Source organism: Varanus komodoensis, unplaced genomic scaffold (assembly GCF_004798865.1).
Source record: "Varanus komodoensis strain SLA01 unplaced genomic scaffold, ASM479886v1 scaffold19, whole genome shotgun sequence".
Taxonomy (NCBI): Eukaryota; Metazoa; Chordata; class Lepidosauria; order Squamata; family Varanidae; genus Varanus; species Varanus komodoensis.
Window position 1 is genome coordinate 5,102,905 of NW_025335550.1, and position 15,188 is coordinate 5,118,092.

Consider the following 15,188-nt stretch of genomic DNA (forward strand, 5'->3'; position numbering starts at 1 on the left):
CTTTGCGTCATATCTATGGAATTGCAGGCCTGAAGACAAGGACTCTCTTACCTTTTACAGAACACTTTGAACATTTTAGGGAGTCAGTATTAAAACTCAGTGGTACTTTTTATCTTCCACACCAGGACATTTGGCTCTACTGGCCCATCTGCTCCCCCTCACCACTACTGGCATGTCAATTACAAATTTTCCTAATGAAAAATTAAGTCTGTTCTTTAAATTTCACTGCAATACATATTTGTGATGAACTAAGATCTTCTGGAAGTACTACGATTCTTTCAGCTCCTTTGTCGTGGTTATGCCCTGCTTTACACTTGACAAGGACTGTACCATTTCATGCCCCATGGCAAAGAAACAAGATGGTGCAGATTGCTCGTTCTGCTCTTCACTGTTGTCCCAGACCCAAGCATGCCTGCTCTCTCTCAGCACTGCCGAACTTCTCCAGCCCCAGCTCCCTGGAGAACAGCAAGTACTGCTTGGCTCCGCATACAATGATAGAAGACCAAACTCCTTCTGGAACAGGTCCACCCAAACAAGAGTTTCATAAAAGCCTGCTAATAGTTGGATCTTGGGATGAACACACCTCCCAGTTTCCCTTTATTCCAATCTCAAGCTCAGCTTGTATCACACTTAAAACATTTTTCCAGTCTTAAATTCAGTCCAGCCTGATTGATTTTTCTAGTATATAGACATATATACTAATACTATATCCACGCTAATCCATATATACTAATCTCTATATGCTAATCCCCAATCCATATAGTTTCGCATGCAATTTTGCCTGCTATCTGTAATTCTTGCAAGCAGGTTTCAAAAATGCAAACCTAGTTAAGTTCATATTAAATGAGAACACATATTTGTTTGGGTCCCTCTCCATAGTTTATGCTCACGACTCCTTTGAAGGCCATGCAGCAGGCTTCCACGGCAGAAATGCTGACTGTGGAGACATCAGAACTGCTCCCCAGGGGCACAACCAGATGCCACTTTCCTAGATGGCACCCTGGCCTGGGGAGATTCCAAGAGCCCCCTGTTGCAGCAGGATCCCCTTAGCTGCCTCTGGGGCACTGCCATCCACGAGGCAGGGCTTATACGCAACACAACGCCTGCCCACATTCCAACGCCTTCCTTCGGGGCAGCTCCACGGAAAGATGCCAAGACCCTAGGTCTGAGCAGAGATGGGCCATCAGGTCCCCACTGGACAGTGCTCAATGAAGACACTAGTCTCACTCAGCACTGTTCCAGATCCTGAATCTTGCTTCTAGTCCAGAGGAGTGTGGGGCAACTTCCCAGTTCCTGGTCTAATGTTCAGTCCTCTCCTCATTATGCCCAATATCTGATCTCACGGGCAACCACTCGTCAATGCTTTGGGTGTAAGCTGTGAAATTTCTGGAGCAAGACCTGGACTCGCAGGTGTATTTCTCTACTGGGCCCTTTGACCACCTCTCCCAACACCTGGATCTTTCTAACCAGCAAGGCTATATCCAGTTGGTTCTCTCCAGTGTTGAGAGTAGGTCCATCGAAATGAATGGGAAATACATCAATGCCGTATTCAACCCAATAGGTTCTGTCTGTGGAAATGCTGGGTTTGAACTAGCTATCACACCGTATTTCCATGTGAAAGATAAATGCAGCACGTTTCAGAAAGGTTCACTTTATTTCCATATATGTTGAGATGGCTCAAAATGGTAAACTGGAAAGCAAATCTCAAATCATCACTACTGCGTTCAAAAGAACACAGCAGCTTTTTATGAAAGGTTCACTGGGGCCATGAGTCCAACTTAACCGGCTATGAGGAAAAATTCCTTCAACAACCAGGAGTGCTGATCATTGTTGCCTGCAAATGGAGAGTAACATCTTGGTTTGGTATCGGTAGGAAAAAAATCCTGCAGTAAAGACTGTCTCTAATGGGCATCCTTGTAGCTTAAAGGACCAGTTTAAAGTCTCCCTGAGGTTTGCAGTTCAATTTCTTTTGACCTTTAATTAAAGACGATACACCAAATTGACACCAAGAGAATTAAAACTACAATATAAATTTGGTCCTGTAACTAGCATCCAAATAATTTTTGCCGGCTGCTGGGTGCTCAGCTAGGTTGTAGGTTGAAAGTCTTCCTGCTTGAATATAATGGTTTGAATATAAAGGCTGCAACGATATGTTTTCCTGATCCTCGAGAGGTGTCCAGTGAAAGGATAGCTGCAGTTCTCCTGACCCACTGAAGGTGTGGCAGAGCAGAAAGCAGAGGGAGGACAAAGGTGAGCTACCTTAGCTACCAAGAAAGTGAGACCTGGACGTTGAAAGCAGTGAGCGAGTCTGACCTGGAGAGGGACCCACTCACCCCTCTGCAGTTCCTACAAGTGAAGAGAAGGACCCTCGACCTGACAACTCGCCTGACATCAGCGGCCAGTTCAAGAACAACTGTGGGAAAAGACACACCAATTTCAATTGCCCACAGTTCCTGTGAGAGCATCACTGCCGATGACCATGCGTGACCTACATGGAGGTGGTTCATATGGCAAGACAACCCACCATGTTTGATCAGCTATCGGGGCTCGTGTTGTGCAGACCCAGCACAGTTTCCGCAGTTGGTTTATTGTTCACAAACAATCCAGCACAAGAACTCATGGCTTGTTCTAGGATTGTCCCTATCCATTGGTTTCTTGTGGTGTCATCTTGACCTGGCAGGTGATTTTAGCAAGATTGCCAGGGACTGGCTGGAGAGAATACCCTGCCAGAGAGGCAAAGCCACCTGCCTCCCTTCATCCTTTCGCTCATGTCACTGCCATCTTCCCCTCCAAAATCCCCATTTGTCAAACGGATGTGGGAGGAGTTTCCCTCAGTAACCAGCAAACCCAGCATGCCAAATGTGGATGGAAAATGTATTTACCCAGGCAACAAGGTGTTCTGGGTCACCTGCAAGAGCAGGATAAATGAATGAGTGGGAAAAGAAGCCATGGGAAGCCAAGTCAACTATTGGAAGTCCTGCAGTTTGTTCCTTGCATAGCAAACCCAGAGTGGCTTAGAATGATGGGCAAACACACTCACTGACTCTATAAGGCTCAAGGATTCTCAGGAAACTGAAACCATTCCAGGGATGTGCTATCTTCAGAATGCAGGATGGCCAGGTCTGGTCTGTCAAGCCAGAAATTTCTCTGCCACAGAAATCTAGCATATCAAGAAGACAAGGGTTCTAGCTTTTTCTTCCTGTCTCATACTAATTTACATAACACGCAGTTCCCTTCCTATATTGGTAAGTGGGTTAAGTCCCAAGAAGGTTGTACCATATGATTTCTTTAAAGAATAGCTTAGTTAAGTTGATTACAATTAGGCAACACTTCTTGCAACCAAAAGGAGTCCTGAAGTGATTTACAAATAAAACAACAACAAGATTGACTATCACTTAAACAGACCACTGCATGTAAGAAACAGATGTTTGCTCTGTGCCCTTCCCAGAGCAGAAAGCATGGCTTCAATATAAGGGAGCTGTAAGGTATATTGTCACCTGAAGGGTCCAGAGAAAATCCCGCGTGATGAAAATTTGCTTCCTTTCCCAGCTGGAAATTTGTGGGGATTATGCAAAAGTACATGATTACATTCACACAACTTTGCAGTGATCAACGGTCTAGCAGAAAGCATTTCTAAAGGCTCGCGCTCGCTCGCTCGCTCTCTCTCTCTCTCTCTCTCTCTCTCTCTCTCTCTCTCTCACGCACACACAGCCCAACATTTCAAAGCAAGCAAACCATGGAGCTAAAAAGGGTAAGTTAGCACATGCATTGTAGCAAACTTTAAAGAGAAGTGTCACTTTTACTATACTCGTTAACAGATGTTGAAACACACCAAATTCACTGAGAAACTTGCTAATGTTAACTTCAGTCCTGTCACGCTGAAGACTCACAGAAAAGGTGTTTTATCAACCACTTCCTCTCTTTATGTGCAAATATGAAACCACTAGGAAAATGTTTAAACAGGTGTAATCACAACTGCCTATGAAGATTGGGTTGGAAGGCTGAAAGGAATCTTAACACAGTTTGGGGAGCGAAAGCAACATAAAACTGCGATCACAGCCGATTATGAACATATCACACAAAAGGAGGATGTTGTCATAGTAGCTATAAAAATGTCAGAGAAACTGAGCAACCATTACCCAAGTAGTAAATGAAAGAGAGAACAGAAGAGGGGAGGGGAAAGGAAAATGTGACTGAATATATTACACGAAATGATGTTTCACTCTGAGTGTAGATAAAGAAGCAAAGCAAAATAATATTTGCTCAAAATTCCTCTGAACAAATATGCAGAGATAACAACTAGAAAGGAATACACACCATATACCTGGCCGGTACAGTTAATATTTGAGAGGGAAACAATCTTTGTTTGAGAGAGGAACAAAGGCAAGATACGTTCTGCTAGGAAGTCACAGGCCCCAGTCAGACCAACATACATGAGGCCCTGGGCATCAATCTCTCCAACCCGAAGTAATCCTCTTTATTTTAGTGCTGAAAATACAGCCCTCTTACACTGAAAATAACGGTTGGGAAGGCAGCGGACTCATAGGCCATAAGAGCTGCATGTGCTATAGACCATTTCACTTGTCCTCATCCGCAATCTGTTTTTGGACTGGATTGATAGCCTCTGGAAAGCCCCACACGAGTTGGAACCAGGGTGCGAAGGAGCAGCATACAAATCTGCCACAGAAATCCATTCTATTCCCAAAGTCCCTTTCTTGGTCCACTCAGCATCACTTCCACTGGCAGATGGAGTCTTTTGAAGGGTGGAGAACCATTCTAAGACTGATTTTTTAGATGGGAACTCAAAGGAACTCCATTTTCTGTTCAAAGTTAAACATTTTCTGATTAAGTGAGTGCTTTGCATCAACAAGAGCTCCAAAATTCCACCCTTAGGATGACCCATTAAGAGCAGGGGGTTCCAAGTGATGGAAAAGGTCATCGGCTGGAGAGACACTGCCACTCAGAATGGACAATACTGAGGGTCAGGAAGAAATAGTCTGACCTAGTAGACGGAGGATGAAATTCCTTGCCCTATTTCTGCTCTTCATTCTTAGCCAGTAGCTTTGTTATTATTTTCACTTATTCAAGCCACTCCTTGCAATATTCTGTCTGCTTTGAACTGCCTCAAGTGTAATTTAGATAGACAGGTAAGATACCAATCTCACACATACGCAGTCGTGTATCAGCAAACATTCAGAGAAACAGGTTCTAAGCCAAAAACCTTAGAACTAAACGTTCTGCACCAAGGGGCCCCATTGTGGTACCAAGGTTCTTGAGGGATCTCCAACAGTACCTAAAACAACATTTAACAGAAACATTTGAATGCAACAGGGCAGACTTCGTCCTCCCCATTTACCCCCTTGCCTTGCTCTTTGCCCCTTCCTCCCAGCCGCTAACTCCATACTTGCTCTCGCTGCTTTTACCACACTGCTTCCTCCATCTCCAAGCCTCTTTCTTCCCTTCCTACCCGCTGCCTTGCTATTTTCCCCTCCTTCCCAGTTTCTAACCTCACCAGGCTATCCATCCCTGCCATGCAAGCCAGTTTTTGGAGATGCTCACAAGTTTCTCAGATTCCCAACTGTGTCCGCAGTGAAACGAGGGTGAGGACCTGCTATCTATACAAAGTTTTCAAGCGCCCCTCCGCACTCCCTGACGAGACTTGCAGTGCGATGCTCTTACAAGTTCTACCTTAGCCAGGACTGGCTAAATTACAGCGAAAATGCAAGTAAGGAGGAAGGCCTTGACTTCTTGCCACGTCTTCAGTCTAGCCCAGCCTGAGCTCGAAGAGGTAGCAATCAATGCAAGGATACAATCTGTCACCGATTTCAATGCAGTTTGGGGACTACTCACGGTGGGACAAATAAAATTCTAGCACTAGAGTTTATGCTTTCCAAAGCAGATATTCTCGCATTATTACCATGGCAGCTCAGACCCTGAAAGTCACTGCACTTACTTGGGGGCACCTGCCACAATCTAAACTGAACAGCAAGGCTGCTTTTCATTCCTTGGTAGTTCTGAAAATGCTATGCAGGAAGGATGGAAATTAATATAAAAACAAGACACTGGATTCTGATTTTCCCGGTTAACATTTCAATTAGAACAAATCCCACTTTTTAAAAATAATCCCCTGAATCTAAATGTAAAGCTGAATGGACTTTAAGGAAATGTGTTAAAACCTGCATTTATTCACTCACTCACTCACTCACTCAATTTCTGCACCATTCAATAGCCAAAGCTCTCTGGCTGGTTAACAAAGATTAAGTGATCAACTCAAAGTGCTTCCAGACAAATCAAACAAACAAACAAATGACATCATCTAGTTATAACTCTCCCATGTTCTTCCACTGCTCATTCCATTTTTTTCTCCTACTATGGAAAATCCGTTGTGGAAGAAAAGATGGAACAGCAGCACAGCGTTTTCTGATTACGAGGAACTGTTTGGAAACATCCTTAAACGTGGCTCATGACTACCTATCAAACACATCTGGAGTTAAATGCTGTGTTTCCATGTAAAAGAGAGCCATGGAGGACACGGTGGCAGTGTTCAGACTATCAGAATTCCAGCATTAAGTGTTAGAAAACAAGCCACCGGCTCGGTCCAGACATGACAATCTAGATGTTATATGCCGTGACTGCAAGAGCAGCAAACCTGTTAATCTCAATCATTTGCATCTAATACTTCAAAAGCAACCTATCACAATTTTCCATAGTTTTAATTGCCTTAATCATTAAGTGGTTATTGCTTTTCAGTACCTGCTTCAACAGCTACAGATACAATCACCCAATTAGCAAGATCTTTGGAAGAATTCTGTCTCAGCCATTGGATGCCATCAGTTACTGTATCTGTGAAAATTAACTTATTTTAGCAAGTGGCATCTTTTGAAACTGAGAAAATTGGAAGCAAGCTAAAATATGGGGAGGCTTTCTAGAGAACGGTCAAGAAAACAAAGGATGACATTTTATCCTTCCGATTCTTCAGTATTCAGTGGCCAATAGGATCATCAGCTGCCCCAATTCAAAGACTTTGCCACGTGAGAGAAGGAAATTCCTTGTAGGAAATAGGGCCATTCACTATTTTGCTAATAATCACATATGCTATTTTTTCTTTGTGTGTGTGTGTGTGTGTGCGTGTGTAAACAAACTGTATGTATATATTCTGAGACCGTGTAATTGTATATGGAGCAGATTAAACACAGCCCCCCTCAAGCCCTACATGCAATGGGTTACCACATGCGGCTACTTTATGGAAGAATCATTTGCTACCTTCCGTTCTACCCCCATCCCATTGTCCAAAACTCCTGCAAAGATCTAAATCAATGGAAGATGTTGGGTGACTCTAAGCCTCCCATAAATATATGATGAGCTCTCACGCCATTCTTCCGGAGTCTGCAAAGCCAAGGAGGTGTTGCAGTGCAAGGACAGGTTGGGCTGAACATCCAGGGCCATTCACTCTGCCCCCAGTGGAAAATAATATCCAATACGTGTTCATTTAGCGGACACAAATGGATACAGCACTGAGGATAAATAGCACACAATCCATGTGCTTCCTACCCAAAGTAATACAGCAAGTTGTTAATGTATTAATGCAGCTGTTCATGTTTGCATCAGAAACTGTAATCAGTAGAACTCGCTTCCCAATAAATGGGTCTAGGACTGGAGAGAGATGGTGGCTGAGCAGGGAGCCAAGGAGTAGAAAGGTAATTAAAAGATAAGAAAAGCTGGAAAAATACTCCAGTTGAGAAGAGAAGTGCTTCCCAATCCAGGCATGGAGGTAGTCTCAATGGAACTGAGGGAAAGGGTGGGAGCCCTCCCATGGATTCAGGGAACACGAAGGGGAGGGATCCTGCCCAAACTAATGCTTCGCTGTAGAATCTTCTGGACCACACAGGTGCATCTGTGTGATGCACAGAGACCATGAAGAGGAATGGAAGGTTAGCTCCATGAAGAAATGGTACAGAACTGTTTTTATTCCACATGGTCCAGTTGATTTTCGAACCTTTCAAAAATCTTGGTATCATAACTAACTGGCTAAACCAGAAGCATAGCTGACCCACAAAAATTCAAAGAAAGCTTTAATTTAGGTGAAATTACTTTAAGCAGTTATATTTTCGTGGTGTCTTCATCAAATTAAAGGAAGCACATACAACATAACAGCTAATCTCTGTATGTTGTTTTTCTCACAAGACAACTCCAAGGGTTAAAAATCTTTCTTGACTTTCATGAAATTGCACCATCTTTACTATGTTCCAGCTAAATTTATTGTAAGGCAACAGGCTGGCTTCCAGATGGTCAAACCATTTATACTGTGATATTCTGCACAATTTGTTTGGCAGAAGTCACTTAAGGATTGCAGCACAAGTGAATACCAAAGATCAACATTGTTCCCTATTTTTAATATGTTCAGCCGTGTGTGTTGTGATGTAGTCAAAACAGCTCCACAATAAGAAAGGGCTAATAGCAGACTGGGGGAAAACCCAAGGTCTTCAGAAGCACCAAATATTTTTAGGGGGGAAAAAATCTGAGGGTGGCATATGGGGATTCAAAACATGCCATGAAATGCTGGCTGACTTTTGGGGGAAATGGAACCAAGTTTTTTACAGGTGTGTTCCACACTGCAACAGGTTGTTGCAGGTTGCATGTCTTAGTTGCTATTAGCCAGGATCTGCCAGACAGTGGAGGCAAGCTGACTTTGTGCTCTTCTTGCAGAGGTTGTAAGAATTAAGGAAGGAAGAGCTTGTGAGCCTTGTTTTGCACCAGAACACGGATGGCAAAGGGCTGCCTCCACATCAACCAGCAAGCGAGCTGTGATCATCCGCTCCGTTGCTCGCTGTGCCATTGGCACAGGGGATCTTCTGGAGCATCTTCTGCGATCCCCGTTACAGCATCACCGCCTTCCACACCCTCTTCAGGGTCAGTAACCAAGCAGAACCATCTTTCAGGCATCTAACGGAGAGAGCACTGGAAGGAATAAGTACTTTAAACATTACCAGGTCAGCGCAGGGGGAGGTAAGCAGCTGGAACTGCAGAATGTTTTTTTGATATACTCCAGGGCAGAATCCCCAAAGCCTCAAAACATGTCAAAGGGGGAAAGGTGGATCCCTTTATTTTGGACAAATTATAATGCGCTTCAAAGGCGCTTCCAATCAGCCAAGTTGTCTCAGAAGGACTTCTGATCCTTAGATGGTTTAAAAAAGGAAAGTGGGGATTTGGGGGTTGGGGTGGGGGGCGGCAGGCATAAGCTGCTTAACTCTGAATAGCCTTGCTCGGAATTTTTTTTCCCAATAGCCTCTAGACCGTTCACAACGAAGAAGGGGGTCTGTTCATTCGTTAGGAATTTTCCCAGAGGCCCTGGTATGAAAACAAAGCAACATGTTTCCCATATACCTCCTCTAGGGATGCAGCCAGTCTGTTCCGCCCCTGGGGAATGTCACCGAGGACCCAATATGCCGCAGTGTTTGCATGCGTGTGTGAGTGTGTATATATGTGATAGATACACAGAGTGGGGAAAAAGCAAGCAGAAGGGAACATTTTCAAAGAATCATGCGCGAGCCGTCCTGAACATTTGCCAGCATGCTTATTTTGATTAATGCCGCCGTATGACTAGGGAACGACAAGAGAGAGTGTTTCTACAGGGAGGCAGCACGTAAAGGTTCCCCAAACGCTCAATTCTCATTGGGCTGAAGAGCCACTCGCTCACGAGGAAGCAGAACCTCCGTAAGAACGTGGAAGCCGCCTCAGGCTTGGCAGGCATTCCGTCCATCCAGCTCCAGCTTCCCATTTTGGACCACAGCTCCTGCAATTGCTGGCCACAGAGGACCAACAGGTTCTGTAGGTCAGCCTACTCTTATTGCAAACAATGATCCAACAGAGGTTGTCTTTATAACTGGAAATGCACCAGGAATTTAACCAGGTATCTCCTATATGCAAAGTACCCTGGTCCCCAAAACCATCTCCAGACCATTTCAGCCCTTAAACTAATGGAATCTCAACTTTCCTGCCTTATAAATTTAGTACAGCTCATTCCATAGCACCTAATGAGGCCCTTTTGTTACCTCAATCTGTGCCTAAAGAAGCTCCAGGTTCAGCAGGTTAATGGAAAGGCAGAACTCCACAGCCAGTCATGCCAAACCAGAAGTAGAAGGGCAAGATCAGTCCTAAGAGGGTTGCAGTGCTGAGGAAGGGGAGAAAGAGGAGGGGGAGCAGGATCCATGCACCGCATACCTACGGCATATTTATTTTTTTATTTAAACAACTTATATGCCGCCCCATCGCATGAGCCTCAGGGCGGCTTACAATCATTAAAATTGCATATAAAACACAAAAAAATCATACATGAATCGAATCGAATCGAATCGAATAGAGGTCCTTCTCTGGGTGCCATGTTGAATACCATTCGCACATGAGATGGACCGGCAAGGACAAGCGTGCTTGTTGCACCCCCTTCCATCACTGTCCAGTCACCTTCCACAAGGCTAACCTTTTCAGAGAGAAGGTTTCTCTGCCCAGGTAGGCTCCCTGCCTACCTTAGAATCCTGGAAAAGCAGAGTTGTCGATTTCACAAAGAACTTCGGCGAGTATGAAGGGCTCCCCATGGAGGATTTTCACCACCAGCTTCTAACTGATGATGGGGAACATGACAAAAGCAGGAAGAGCTCACACACTCATACTTATGCTCCCTGCCCTTGGGTAAATTGTCCGCAGAAGAACCAGAGTGAGGGAAGTGCGGGAAGCAGACACGATGTGGATGGCAGAGCAGGGAGGAGTTCTGGTAAGTCAGCAGGGCAGAATGGTTAGTTTATTGGACTGGGTCTCAAGACTTGGATGCCAGCACCCACTCTGCCATGCAGCTAACTGGGTGACACTGGGCCGGGCACTGATTCTCAGCCTAACGTAGCTCACAAGGCCCTTGAGTGGATGGATAACTCAGGCAAGCAGCTGCAGGTATACTACCTGGGTATGTGGAGAAAAGGTGGAATAGCAGACTAGCAAGCAAATGTGAACAGCAAATAAAGTTATGTTGACCCAGGAGCTCAACTCCTGGGAATGCCAAGGGTTTGAGTACATCATCCACCATTCACCACCAAATCAGCTCCCAAAATCCATAGCTTCCAGCAGGGATGGGGGGATCCAGTATATTTAGCTGATCCAATCATTGCACAATCATTTGAAAGAAATGACAAAGGACAAGCTTATCACGGATCAGATTTTCGGTGTCAAGAAGCCATCCAGAGACAGACAAGCATGTTTGCCATGCAGCCATTGAGCATAAATATGAAAAAAGATCTGAAGACCTTCTTACTGGGCTAACCGACCAGCTGTTTTAGTTGTGAGGAATAATGAAAAAGATGGGCTTCCTTGATGGAATAAACTAGCCAAGAACAGAATTCTGTCGTTTGTTCCTGCAAAGACCCCAAATTAATGTGGTCTTTTTAAAACCTTCCTTCCCACATCTCACCTGTACAGGTACTACACACAGGGCCTGCTTCATTGTTTTCAGCAAATCTTCACTGTGCCAACCATGCAAGGAAGATTTGATCCTTGTGGTGATCTGAGTTTGTAAGACGAAGTATTTGACCAATTACACACACCTTAACCCTCCATGTGCAGTATTTTAAATTATGGGTTCTAGAAGCCCATGGCCAGCAAGTAGTTCCACCGGAGGGCCACTTCAGCCACTGCTTGTTGCAGGAGACAATGGACTTTCACAACACGGAGGAGCCATCTGAACCTAAGTATGGCAGAATGGCCCACAGTCATCAGGAATCGACAGAGGGGCACCGCTGGCTCGGGCCACAAGCAGGACCCTCAGTGCACCTCCATGCCTCCAGTCTGATAAACTGGATGTCGAGCATTGTCACAAGAAGCACATGGGTGGGAGCTGGAATGGGATCATCCAGCACAGAGGAGACAGTAGCCATACTGTTGGTGGCACATCTAAAGAAGAGCCAGTGAAACAGGACCCTTTGCAGGCTTTTATTATTTGAGCCCAGTCATGGAGTAAACCTGTAACAGAACGTGTATGCAGCATCATTCCATATTATGAATGCCAGCACCTCCATTTCACAGGTTTACATTAAAAATACATATCTATCTGCCTAAGGATACGGATTTTAATAAAAGCAGGGAAGGGGGAGGAAGACGGTGGGAAAGCGCTGAAATCACCATGGTCCAATTAGCAAAGCTCTCACCCTTCACACCTGCAAACAAGAGATTGCATTAACACCTGCCACAAAAGCAAACATTTTTAGATAACTTCATTTTAACCTCCCTGACACTGCCTGCATGCTCCCCACCTAGCGCTACTCTGGAAATTATGGTGAGTGACAGCACCCATTTTCCTTCCAGAAAAGGGTTTTGCTGTAATCTTCAGTGTCAGCATTTCAAATTCTCCCTTCAACATTTGTGCATAATTCACATTAATGATAATAGGCGCTCTGAACAAGGAAGAATAGATTCTTTAAATGCTAAATTGTTCGGGGGGAACCATTATGATTATCGGAGATGAACGCCTGTGTGTGAACAGACCAAGAACTCTGCAGAGCCCTTGAAGGATCTTCGACGGCATACGGCTGGAGTGACATGTGTAAGGAACTCCTCTGTGGTCTATGCATCAAAATAAACTAAGCTCTTGAGCCTTCACATATATTTATAACATCTGGGCAAGGAGAAGAAACTATTCTCTGCATTCTTTGGAAGGAAAATAAGCACCCTTACAGCTGCACCAGAAATACAGCCCTTTTGACTGCAGTAACATTTTTACTGGGTTTCATTCCAAATAAAATCAAGCTTGAGAGAAAGCAGGGCCTTGCTGCTGAAAACAAGAACAGTGAATGTAAAATGTGAACGACTAAGAAAGAAAACCATTCAAAATTCCAAACCATTTGGGCAAAAGAAAAAGAAACTTGAACATTCATGCACACCAGAAAAAGTTAAACAGGAAGCCTGGAATGAAACTTCTTAAGCATTTTGTTTTGACAATGTATCTCAGAAATTCACGACGTTTAAGTGATGGAAATGTGAGCAATTCAATGTCATGACATACAAAATTGAAGCATAATTGCTTCTAAGTGGTTGACAACCATTGAGAGCTATTTGGCATCCTCCCCCAACCCCACCTCCCAGATAAAAGGAGAATTTATGGCATAAAGTGGAAGATCTTGTCAAAAGTTGCATTTCAACCTCAGAGAAAATGGGACAGGAAAGGGACAACTTAGACATTTTAAGTAAGTTTGAGTGGAGGCCTTGCAAAGGCCGTCAACACTCTCAAGCCAGTACTTCCCCAAAGTGAGAAAAGCAGCTGTCTGAAACCCATATTCCAAATGGCAAAACTGAAGACTGGGACAGGAAGGAGAACAGAATATGGTCAAATGATATCAGGGACATACACCACACTCTTCAAATTCCTAGAACCACAGAACGTAAACGTTTGTGAAAAGGAGATTTTCTTCTCTCTGTACAAAGTAGTATGATGCAAGCGTAGCCTCAGCAAAACATGGAGTAGGGCTGCACATGGCTAAAGCACCAAACTGTGTTTGCTTTTCAGAGTCTGACTAAAAAACATGGTTTCTTTGGTGGCAACAAGCCAGGATCTGAAACCATGGTTTGACACTGGTGTGCAAATCATGGTTTGTGTTTCTTGCTGTTAGTTGTTTTGTTTAAATTCACAGACCATCAACACGCCATAGCTAGAGTCACCACTCTTCCTCTAAAGGCTCCTGCCTCATGAAAATGAGACTGAGCTTCAGAACTCACCAGACGGGAAAGAAAAGGAGACAAGCAGCTCTAAACCACGATTCGCTGTACATCTGGATGCGCCAATCAGGGCCTGGCTTAACTACAGATAGCGCAAACCACAGTTTTGCATTACCCAGCCTACAAAGAATCAGGGAACAGCTCACACACACACTTGTCCAGGAGTGATATGCTGATATGATGCCATGATGGTTTCCCTTGCCCAAGAGTGATATGGAAGATTAGAATATATTCTCCTGACCCACACAGACCCTGGCTAGCATACCCTGGGATCCAACCACACAGCCTTAATGGCTGCTTTTACTGAAGCAAAGCGCAAACAAAACAGAAGCACACATGTTACCCACTAGCAAGGAGAGTCAACATCAAAGATTAAAGGGAAAGAAGCAATTAGTTTATGAATGGTCAAACTGAAAGATTTCTTACCAATCATATGATTAGCGACGTGAATCTGTATCTCTCTCTCATTCTCAAAGGTCATCTGGCACTTGATACATTGATAGGTCTTTTTCTGTTTAAACAACCAAAAAAAAGGGGGGGATTAGTAAGATAAGAGAACTTTGCTTGCACTAGGAAGCAAAAACAAAACAAACCCCCCCACACACAGACAATGTTCTACCACTCATACTGCCCACAAAAAGGAATAACCCAAGAACAATAAAAATATGAAGAATCAAGAGAAGAATTATGAAGCTACTACATGGAAATTAGACTAAGACAAATCTCCTCATTCAAATTTGCTCCCCGCTTGACATTTTAATCATGTATACACAAGTCATTTAGGGATGTTATGCGTCCTCCTGTATTAATCTGTAGTTTGTGACCATGGCTTGCAAGCAAATGATGTTTTTAATGAAACAGCAAACCATGGTTTGCAGCTAAAGCAAGAGCAGAAGTTGTGCCCTTCAGCGCTGAAAGGACAGTGGGAATATGCAGACCACAGACTCACGCTCAAGTGTTAACGTTTGAATGCTGCCAATGTACAATCCAGGATTTAAATGAAATCAATAAAGGGAATGATTTTAGTGGAATCGTACTCCTGGTAAATGATTTGTTGGACCCAGTATTTCCCTACTAGTGTAAATAAGTATCATTTCAAAGACATGCAATTTTGGCCCTTAGCAATAGCAGTAGTAATCGTTGTTGCTGTTTTCATCTTCCTGAAGAAACCTAGAAACCAGAGTCATTTCCTCGGGTCCAAAGTTGCCCATCACCCTGCTTCCTCATAAAGTGCAAGTCTTATCAATTTATCTGTCTGTAAGATTCATTAGAGGCCTTTTCACAAAGCATAAGCTTGTGAACAACTAATCAATAAAGCATTCATATTAAAACTAACTTGATTAAAAATTAAATGGAAAATTAGCTTAAAACCCACTATGACCAAGAACTTGCAAATAAGACAAAATAAAAGCAGAAATAGGGAAGAACAAAATAAG

At 43.8% G+C, this 15,188-nt stretch overlaps 1 protein-coding gene across 6 annotated transcripts in view; it reads right to left on the reverse strand.

Moving 5' to 3' along the window:
* ZNF423 (zinc finger protein 423) overlaps positions 1-15,188 on the reverse strand; it is a 314,359-nt gene that overhangs the window by 124,922 nt on the left and 174,249 nt on the right. For all 6 annotated transcript variants that reach the window (XM_044428042.1, XM_044428039.1, XM_044428038.1 and 3 more), the window contains exon 5: positions 14,179-14,263. In XM_044428042.1, coding sequence (XP_044283977.1) covers positions 14,179-14,263 — 85 coding nt within the window. The remainder of the gene's footprint in view (positions 1-14,178; positions 14,264-15,188) is intronic.